Below are 11,378 nucleotides of genomic sequence, written 5' to 3'. Positions count from 1 at the left end.
TCTGCATCACCAGCCTGTTTCTGATTGATGCCATATTTGGAGGGCTATATATACAGCCTGGTGTCCCCGCAGCCAATCAGATCTGGTCCCAGCCAGTCTGACTCCCTGGCCGTTGCCTGGCAACTGGGACTGCTGCTCTGTAACTCAATCCATGGAAAGATCCTGCAGGGGTTTGTATGGGAAGGGGCGAGGAGAAATGATCATTTGATGCGCAAGAGGAAGCAAATGACCCAGGAAGGACTCCATTACCCACACTGCTGAGCAGGAATATGAAACAGTAGCTAGCGTACAATTGGGAGTTTAGAGCACATGGGATAATGCAACATAATACAATAACAACCATCATCACTTTAAATGATCTATTAATGCATTGTATGAGAAAACAGTTCCATGTTGAAAGACACCCTTCTCCATCTCTCTATGAGGAGAACTGAAGCATGAATGCATTACAAGCATCATGACACAGCGACGTTCTGACACACCAGCTTGTTTTGTCCAATAGCATCAACCAGTTGTCACATACATTAAATCACATGCTCTGCTGCTATTCCAGGGAATTAAAAATTGAAAGGGTTAAAAAGGGGGAGGATGCAAAATGGCTTGAAGTCAGCAGTTTGCATGTCTAAGAGAGAGAGAGAGGTGCACACAAGAAAAGACAAGCACAGAGGAGCTGAACAAGGAACACAATGCGTATGATACTAGAGATCAGAAGAAATATCATAAATAACAGCTTTTTCTGAATCCCTGGCCATCTCTCTCTTAATCTGCTGCATCTTCACTTTCTTCCTCCTTTTAGTGCAGTGCCTCTGCAGCTGCAGAGTGATCTCATCCTCCGAGTGCACCAGGACGGAATTCAAATTTAGCATATAAGAGTGAGTAAGGACTTTGTTGCGAACTCCTGCCAAAGAGAGAGAGAGAGAGAGACAAGAGAAGAGAGAGATCAGGACACACACTGGGACTCAGTGTGGACCTGAGGGAGTTGGGACAGTTGTGAGCCGAAGAGGTAACATGAGTATAAACAACGGCCACACTCTGACCGCCAGTGGACAGGACTTGACCAGCAGTACCTGGGAAGATGCTGGGACGGTGTTGAAGCCCTCTACCCCCACCAGGAAACCTAAACCAGTGAGTATCCCTACAGCCTTCCTTATGCAGCATCCATTTACTGCTGCAGTCTCTATGAGTTCCCATGCCTTTGTATAGTGTCAGAGTTGTTGACAGCAAAGAGGAGGCTCATTGACTGTTATCAGTTGAATGCATTTCGTTGTACTTGTACTTGTACTATGTGCAATGATAATAAAGTTGAATCTAATCAGGCCATTAAATTGCCTCAGTGTTATCAGTCGCTATAAGCACCATAGAAGTGTGTCAATAGTGGCCTACTACGCCTACTACGGTGTAAAAGTGAAAGTGAAAAAAAAGCAACACATTCTAACATGTTGTAAAACTGTATGAAATGTTATGCTTTGAACACAAACAAAGTGGCTTCTTTAGGTTTAGGCAACAAAACTACAAGTTCTTTAGGTTTAGGCAACACAACCACTTAGTTTAGTTTAATAACTACAAACAACTACATGTAACCCAACTGGAGATTCATGCTGTCTTTACTACAGCGCCAGACTTCCACTTCTACTACGGTTACTAGAGGACGCTGTCGTCTTCTTTTATACCTTCTTTTGGTGATCTACCACGTAAATTGATGATAAAACATACTAGTGGGTGTAGTAGGCCCATATTGACCCACATCTATGGGGCTTATAGTGACTGATAACGCCTATTTAATAGCCTGACAACAGTCTAATTGGCTGGAATTATGAAGTTTAATTGAATCTTGTTGTCATCACTTTGGAGCTGAATTAAGTTGCTCTTACTTGCCTAACAAGACACACTTGTGTTCACTACTTGGCTGCTTATTTCACAGTGGCCAAGACTGATCTGGCCTCTCACCTTTATCAAAGTCCAGCCCTGGTACCAGCAGGAGGGTTAATACCAGGTTTACTATAGCAAGTGCAGCATTTGAAGCCGGAGTGAAAGTAAGAGAAAGTAAAGTTGAGATCGTTGGGTGAAACAGGATACAGCGGCTCAGCAAGGCTTTATTGTCTCAGTTGGAAACTGAGCAAAGCACAGAGGGCTCTTGTTTCAGATCAGGTACACGGTTCTCCATAACAGCTATCCGCTCATTTAGATTTCTTACCTGCAGAGGATGCACCAAACATACAAAAACAGACGCAACAACTACAACTTCAGGCCCTTACAGGTTGCAGGGAGTTGTCTTGGTTGGAAGTTTGGGGCATGAACTCTTTTTTTAATACTTTTCAAAAGACCACTGTGTAACATTTAGGGGGATCGATTGGCAAAAATGGAATAGAATATTAATAAGTATTTCTTATATATATATATTAGTAGTTTTCTTTAGTGTATAATCACCTGAAAATAAGAGTCATGTTTATGTTACCTAAGAAATAACTGTATATATCTCCATAGGGAACGGAGTCTGCCATGTTGCACCGTCATGTTTCTACAGTAGCCCAGAACAGACAAACCAAACACTGTTAACTTTTCCTGCTTGGGCCGGAGTCGATAACGTTACTCGCTGCGGTCACCGACACTCTCTCTCTCTTACTTCACCACTCACTTCCCTCGTACACACACACACACACTCTAAGCACTAGCTCTGCTCCAAATGACCTACGCTACTCTTACAACAACTGGCTTTAAATAAGGCCATTCGCGTTTTTTGCCACCGTAGTTGTCCTACCCGCTTGGCACACGGGAGAGGTTTCAGTTTGTTGCAACCTGCAACCTCACCGCTAGATACCTCCAGATCCTACACACTGCTCCTTTAAAGTAACATAAGATTCACCCAGCCTGAATGCCCCACATCATACAGAATCACGTAATCACACTAACTTGGAGGAAGCAAAACAATGTTGTGTGTAACCCTTTGTTCAGACTGTTGGAGTCAGGAATATCTACAATGTCCTCATCTTACCTTGACCTTCAGACACCCAGAGTCTCCTCACATAAGGCATGCCAAGTGTGAAGGACTCTGAGGCCTTTGAAAATACCAAACAGATGACAACGAACATATAATACATTTGTGATGACATTCAAATGTCTTCATGTCTAACAATTTTATGACAATGACCAAACAGTTCAAGCATCATTATATACACAGTGTGCTATATTTTCTGTTGTTGTCAGAAAGCCTCCAAAGAGTTAACAGCTGTCAGCCAGCCTGGTATGTAGGCCTGCACTATCAGAGTCTTGCAGAGTAAAGTATTTCATAACTCACTGTCACTTCTATTCTGTCACATCAGCCCACTCAGTTTACCCACCGTTGCTAACAAAGCCTTTCTACTGGGAACTGTTAGAAAAAATGGGTCTGCTGCTCAGACTATGAATAATGTACTGTGCTCCTGCAGGCAGAAAAGTTACAACTCTCAACCTAATTGGATAACAAAACTCATTCAAATAAGGCAACTGTGTTTGTGAAGATGGAGTGGATGTAAATTAATGTAAATTAAAATCAGGAATATCTACAATGTCCTCAGTGGATGTAAATTAAACGTTTCTTTTTTTTTAAATCTTATCCTCCAGCCAAATCCGGAGAATGCCATCACCATCGGCGTGTCAGCACGAGTCATCTTCAACATGGAGAAGGAGCAGCAGATCTACGAGCAGCAGGGCCTGGAAGAGTACATCAAGTATCAGGTGGAGCATGAAACGCAGCCTTTCAGCCCCGGACCTGCCTTCTCCTTTGTCAAGGTGAGAGAAACAAACATGTATACACTATATCAAACCCAATGCAGAGTGATTCCTTGGTGTTAGTGTTAGGTCGTGTCTCTGGAGGCGGTGAATGAGGAATAATAAGCATAAAAACACCAACCCACTCATACTGACACACATTTCCATCCCCACTGCAGTGATATAGCATCGTCTTTAACTCAAATCTGTGTTTGGTTGTGTTGCCAGGCTCTGGAGGCTGTGAACATTCAACTGAGGGAGCTTTACCCCGCGAGCGAGGAGCTCTTTGACGTTGTGCTCATGACCAACAACCACGCATACGTCGGCCTAAGACTCATCAATACCATCAATCATCACCGTGAGTTACTAATACACGTAGAACCTCCTATCCTTTGTCTAGTGTATATCCTCATCCAGCATCACTGGCTTGATCCTTTTAGCTTTCTCTTTAGAGCCACAATGTGTAGAAATTTGATATCATAACATGGTAAACTGCAGCCCAACAGGCAACAACAGCTGTCAGTGTGTTAGTGTGTTGACTTGACTATGACTTGCCCCAAACTGCATGTGATTATCATAAAGTGGGCGTGTCTGTAAAGGAGAGACTTTTCATTCACACATCTTGAGGTCAGAGGTCAAAAGACCCCTTTGAAAATGGACATGACAGTTATTCCTCACCTCAAATTTAGAGTAGGTTTGGAGTGTTAGACATGGTTGGTACCAAAGGATTCATTAGGTTTTCTAGTTTCATATGATGCCAGTATCTTCATACTATCTTTAAAACTGAGCCCCTTACGACCTACGTAATATTATGAGAATTAAGTCAAGGGTTTACGAGAAAAAAAGTATTATTATGAGAATAAAGTCATAGGTTTACGAGAAAAAATATATATAATATTATAAAGTTATTTCTTTTTTTTCTCGCAAAGTTATGACTTTATTCTTGTAATATTACAACTTTTTTTCTTGTAAAGTAATGACTTTATTCTTGCAATTAACATTTTTTTTTCTTGTAAAATAATGACTTTATTCTCGCAATATTCCGACTTTTTTTCTCGCAAAGTTATGACTTTATTCTCGCAATATTAAGACTTTTTTTCTTGTAAAGTTAGGACTTTATTCTCGTAATATTATGACTTTATTCTCGTAATATTGCAACTTTTTTTCTCGTAAAGTTATGACTTTATTCTCGCAATATTCTGACTTTTTTTCTTGTAAAGTAATGACTTTATTCTCGGAATATTATAACTTTTTTTATCGCAAAGTTATGACTTTATTCTGGCAATATTATGACTTTTTTTCTTGTAAAGTTATGACTTTATTCTCATAATATTACAAATTTTTTTCTCGCAACGTTACGACTTTTTTTCCCGCAAAGTTATGACTTTATTCTCGTAATATCACAACTTTTTTTCTCACAAAGTTATGACTTTATTCTCGCAATGTTATGACTTTTTTTTCTCGCAAAGTTATGACTTTATTCTCGCGATATTATGACTTTTTTTCTCATAAAGTAATGACTTTTTTCTCGTAATATTACGACTTTATTCTGGAAATCTCAGATTTTTTTCCCTCAGTGTGGCCCTAATACTCCGTAGTACATTTTAACTTGGGCCCTCACTGCATTAGACTTATATACTATATACTTAGACTATAAACTTTGTTACCTTCATCACAGTGCTCAAATGTTTTGCTGCTCCAGACAGATTTTTTTTTTTTTCTTTGCCTAAAATGGCTCTTCTGATAGTAAAGGTTGCTGACCCCTGCTATGGAGGAATGTATGTGTGTTTTTTTTTAGTATCCCTTGAACCTCTCAGGTGGAGGAGTTAATTTGTTATTAGCCAATCAGAGATGAGTATGGTGACCTACCTGGTTGGGTTCAGAGCGTTCAGAGCGAGCAACAGACCAGAGAGGAGAAGTGGGTGAAGGCTAGGAGTTAAATTATCAGCGTGTAACCCGTTAATATCGGGAGAGTGAGCCGTGTGTTGGAGCTGTTTTCATCCAGTAATTACTACTAATCCGCCATAGCCAGGTGTGGACCTCACTAAACTGTGAGGAGAGAGACTGCAGACAGAAACCCTTTTACCACCGAGTTTCTGAGTGAGTATGGACACGGAGGAATGTAATGATATGGACATTTATAGATAATAGATAGAAGGTCATTTGTGTTTGTGCTGCTGCAGTAACATACATGTGCTTAGGACCATAGATATTGATAGGGTGCTCCTAAAACCACACACCATTGGCAATCAGTATTTTATGTTGACAGTGATCAGCTGCGAATGGAAAAACAGGTAGTTATTAGGGCTGGGACGATACACTTATCTCCCAATTCGATACTATCACGATACTTGGGTGCCGATTCGATATGTATTGTGATTTTTAAGTATTGCGATTTGATATTATGATTTATTGTGATTTTTGTTAACTTTTTTTCAACACTAGACTATGGGGAAAAGTTGAATCATACACTTCTAGGGACTTTTAATTTGAAAGATATCTAAATTAATACATTAAAATGTTTGATTTTCAGTATGTACAGTATGTAGTCAGAGATGTCCTGAAGTCAAATATATCAGTCATTGTCAGGAATTATTAATAAAAAAATTTCTAGCAATCCAAAAAATGAAAGAATAGACATTTCCCTCACAAATTAGTGACATTTTCTTTTTAATTTATAAGGGACATGTAATGTTTTATACTCCTGGTGAATACAATCCAATCAATGTTATTTCCATTCATGTATTACACGTGTATACTTTCGCTAACTTCACCAATTCAGTCGCTGGCTCGCCCATCAGCTCTGTTCTCTTTATACATCCATGGTCAGATCCATTTGAATGCATTTAACATAAATGTCAGTATATGGGTGCTCTACAGTTGTAGCGTCGGCCGATTTGACCACAGAGATGAGAGTGACGGCTGGCTTGACGGCACGTTACCGCAATACGATAACGTTTCCTGTCCATGACAGCTTTAGCCATGATATCTAGCTCTGCTTTTCCTGCCAATGTTTGAAACCCAAAGTGTTTCCATACTTTACTGTATGTGTGTTTACCACGTTGGATTTAATATGTGAGGGTTCAAGTCGTATCCACGTGGGCCCTCCGCTGTTTTGTACTTCCTCGTTGAGTCAGCTGCGGTTTGTTTTAGTTGACGGATACAGAACGGCTATGATGTCACGTTACTCAGACTACAACAATAAAAGTGGTAACTTCCTTCTACCTCCGTATGGAATAATTGCGATACATAGATGAATCTTTTTTTTTTTCACCCCTAGAAGTTTTGCCCCCGCTTCTTTTCACAACATTGTGATCAGTTGATTCTTGCATAACTTCAATTTTCTGTACATCAGCTGTTCACTGATCTTTTGATTCCTCATCTCTGCAGAGTTGTTCATCGAGCGCTTCTGTATGACAGGGGGAAACAGTCCCATAGGCTACTTGAAGGCATACCACACTAACCTTTACCTGTCTGCTGATCCAGTCAAGGTTCGGGAAGCTCTGGCAGAAGGTATATTACTGAGGAACTGTAATACTACGCTAAAAAGGCACAAGTTAATGTCTCTGCTACATGCTATGTAAAGAGTATTTATGCACACCTGTTTCTCAACATTACATTCAGGTATAGCAGCAGCCACCATGTTCACCCCAGAGAAGATGACGGAAGTGTCGGAGACTCAGCTGCGTGTCGCTTTTGACGGTGATGCCGTCCTCTTCTCTGATGAGTCTGAGCGCATTTACAAGGCCCATGGACTGGACAAGTTCTTTGAGCATGAGAAGGCACACGAGAACAAGCCTCTGGACCATGTACAGTATACACATAGTGACACACTGCTATTGGAAATGTAGTGCATGTAGTACATCTAATGAAAGGATAGTTCTGGTTTGCTACAACTTAGGTTTTATTTTTGTACTTTTGACAATAATTTCTATCACTTATGATAAAATTGTACTGACAAGTCATTTCTGAGATTGGGAAACATGGATGACATCTCTTTCTTTTTTTTGGTATATAATCATTTTTATTTTTTAGACAGTGCAAGAGACACCAAACAGTGCAATACAGTACATTACCTCCCCTGGAGTGTTCTCTCTGACAGAGGTGGGGCTAGGTCACTGAGAGGACTGCACCCTCTTCCAGACCTAACCCCAAGGAGTGAGAATCTTTACTATGTGTACGCTCATGACATAAGCAGAGGATATGCAGAGGCTCCGTTACATTTACTCAAGTAACTTTTTTTGAGTAAATTGTACTTGTCAGAGTAGTTGTAATGCAGAGTACAGTTTACTCTGACTTGAGTAGATTTTCAGAGAAAATCAATACTTTTACTCTGTTACGTTTGGATGCATTCATCACGCTACTTTTATTTATTATTTTATGCATTCATGATCCGTTAAGAGGCAAGTGGTCAGCAGGTCCCAGGTCTGTTGGCGGCGTGCTGTTATCCTACCGCAGCCACGCCTACATGACGCCGATCAAAACAGCATGGCTGAAGCTACAGCTACAGGAGCAACGTTAACATTGTGGCTTTCAAACACAAACTGGTTAAACACTTGAATAGCCCTAAAAGTTATAAAATGCACTAATAGCCGGATCCGAAGTTATTTCCCTTCCTCTATTGATGTGAATGAGCCGCAGACCGAGCGCTGGGATGCGGGGTAAAGGAAAAACGCTAGTGCGCCTGCTCTATGGGCCCAATGGATGCAGAAGATCGCCGGAAGATCCGGCCATTTTATCACTCGGCAGTTGAGCCATTTTGTCTTCATGCGCCACTGAGCAACTCTCATGCTCGAACAGAGCAAGAAACAAGTGGTGGTCAGGCTGTTGAGATTATCAAAAGGACTTCATTTGAATGTAAAACTGATGTCGTTACCGCTTATTTCTTCCCCCCTCTGACTTCTGTTTGTGATGTCACCACATTTCCAGATCTCAGGAACTAACTTGGTAATTACAATGTTATTATACCAATAGGAAGGACAGTCAATCCTGTGAAAGTAGGACCAAAGTCATTATAAAGCAGCTGGTATATAGAGCACACTTTATGAACTTTGGGTTTTGGCCCAGATTCTAAGTAGATCTGAAAACGTAACGAGCCACACAAATGTAGAAACTACCAAATGGAGATTGTGGTCTTACTCTATTCCTTCTTCTTTCTGCAGGGACCGTTGAAATGTTTCCTGGAGGCTTTAGGAAAGCTGCAGAAGAAATTTTATGGCAAAGGCCAGCGCATGAACTGCCCCATCCGGACCTACTTGGTGACAGCTCGCAGCGCAGCCAGCTCTGGTACCAGAGCCCTAAAAACTCTGCGCTCATGGGGTCTGGAGATCGATGAGGCTCTCTTTATGGCAGGGGCACCCAAGGGCCCCATGCTTGAGAAGATAAGGCCACACATTTTCTTTGATGACCAGATGTTTCATGTGGAGGGGGCAGCGGAAATGGGGACAGTAGCGTGCCACGTGCCCTATGGGATAGGTCAGAGAGTTACCAAAACAGAAATTAATGACAAAAAGACTTTTTCAGAACCCGAGTAACCTGAATATCACTGTGTAGTTGCACAGGAGACTAAAAGACAATTATTTTGGGCTTTAAAACTATGAAAAAATGTCCTTGAAATGGGTTGAGAATGTAACAACACCAAGTTGATGCAATCTGTTTTGTATGTTATGTAATAGTGTGATTATAAAGCAATGTGATGTCATGATAACATTAATTTAAACAATTCTTTGATTTTCACTTGATGACATTTCAGCTCCGGGGTTTATTTTATCCATTGGTTGTTACATTAGTAGTTAATAGAGGTACAACAAGGGTTCTAATGAACCCTTTATAAACAGTGTATAAATTGTAACTGATGGCTTAATGAGAACAATGTTTGAGTTGCCAGCTTGTGAAAAATGTATTCACTGATCGGCACCAACGTGCTTCTGGAAAACCGTCCGGCACCTCAGCAGGGGGAAACGGGGAACCATCCAAGCTGTGTACAGTAAGGATGGGACACTGTTGACCTCAACTGAGGAGGTAGAAGGAGCACTTTGAGGAACTCCTGAATCTGACTAATACGCCCTCTATTGTAGAGGCAGAGCTCTGGAGGTTGATGGGGGATCATCATCAATTTCCCTGGTGGAAGTCAAACAACTCCACATTGGCAAAGCCCCGGGGATTGATGAGAGCCGTCCAGAAATTTTCCAGAAGGATTTGGGTGGAGAGGGGCTGTCTTGGATGACACGTCTCTTCAACATTGCGTGGAAGTCGGTGACAGTGCCTAAGGAGTGGCAGACCAGGGTGGTGGTTCCCCTGTTCAAGAAGGGGGACAAGAGAGTGTGTGCCAATTACAGGGGTATCACACTACTCAGCCTCCCTGGTAAAGTCTACTCCAAGGTGCTGGAAAGGAGGGTTCAGCCGATAGTGGATCCTCGGATCGAAGAGGAACAATGCGGATTCCGTCCTGGCCGTAGTACAACGGACCAACTCTTCACTGTCGCAAGGATCCTGGAGGGGGCCTGGGAGAAATGCCTATCCAGTCTGTGTTTTGTGGACTTGGAGAAGGCGTATGACAGGGTCCCCCGGGAGATACTGTAGGGGGTGCTGCGGGAGTATGGGGTGAGGGGGACACTTCTCAGGGCCATCCAATCTCTGTACGCCCAAAGCAAGAGCTGTGTTCGGGTTTTCGTCAGTAAGTCGGACTTGTTTCCGGTGGGGGTTGGCCTCCGCCAGGGCTGTGCTTTGCCACCAATCCTGTTCATGATATTCAAGGACAGGATATCGAGGCGTAGTCGGGGGGGATGGTTTGCAGTTCAGTGTGCTGAGGATCTCATCGCTGCTATTTGCAGATGATGTGGTCCTGTTGGCATCATCGGTCTGTGACCTCCAGCACTCACTCGCAGCCGAGTTTGAAGCGGCTGGGATGGGGATCAGCACCTCTATATCTGAGGCCATGGTTCTCAGCAGGAAACTGAGTACTTACCCCAAGTGAAGGAGTTCAAATACCTCGGGGTCTTGTTCACAAGTGAGGGGACTATGGAACGTGAGATTGACCGGAGAATCGGAGCAACGGGGGCGGTATTGCATTCACTTTACCGCCCTGTTTTGACGAAAAGAGAGCTAAGCCGGAAGGCAAAGCTCTCGATCTACTGGTCAATCTTCGTTCCTTCTCTCACCTATCGTCATGAGGGCTGGGTCATGACAGACAGAACTAGATCGCGGTTACAAGCGGACAAAATGTTTTTTCTCAGGAGGGTGGCTGGCGTCTCCCTTAGAGATAGGGTGAGAAGCTCAGTCATCCGTAAGGGACTCGGAGTAGAGCAGAACCAGCTGGGAGGAGACCACGGGGAAGACCCAGGACTAGGTGGAGTGATTATATCTCCACACTGGCCTGGGAACACCTCGGAATCCCCCAGTCAGAGCTGGTTAATGTGGCCCGGGAAAGGGAAGTTTGGGGTCCCCTGCTGGAGCTGCCCGACCCAGGATAAGCGGTTGAAGATGAGTGCGATGAGTGAGTGAGTGATTGGGCTATATGACCATGTACCTTGTGTGAAAGGGCTGCAGAGGATCTAGACAAAAATCCATTTATTAACCACTTATTATTGATTTACTAACATGTATAACTGCATTATTACTAAATAGAGAGG

The 11,378-nt window shown here is 42.5% G+C and overlaps 1 protein-coding gene across 1 annotated transcript; it reads left to right on the top strand.

The window, feature by feature from the left end:
• The first annotated feature begins 628 nt into the window (after positions 1–628).
• LOC119474910 (cytosolic 5'-nucleotidase 1A-like) lies at positions 629–9,760 on the top strand. The gene is made up of 6 exons (XM_037747261.1): positions 629–1,125; positions 3,601–3,768; positions 3,976–4,105; positions 7,138–7,260; positions 7,372–7,556; positions 8,910–9,760. The coding sequence occupies exons 1-6, from the start codon at positions 1,009–1,011 to the stop codon at positions 9,279–9,281; spliced, it is 1,095 nt and encodes a 364-aa protein (XP_037603189.1). The 5' UTR covers positions 629–1,008; the 3' UTR covers positions 9,282–9,760.
• The last annotated feature ends 1,618 nt before the right edge of the window (positions 9,761–11,378 follow it).

Source organism: Sebastes umbrosus, chromosome 16, assembly GCF_015220745.1.
Source record: "Sebastes umbrosus isolate fSebUmb1 chromosome 16, fSebUmb1.pri, whole genome shotgun sequence".
Classification (NCBI taxonomy): Eukaryota; Metazoa; Chordata; class Actinopteri; order Perciformes; family Sebastidae; genus Sebastes; species Sebastes umbrosus.
The sequence above is the reverse complement of the archived record's forward strand: the minus strand, read 5'-3'. Positions and strand labels throughout refer to the sequence as shown.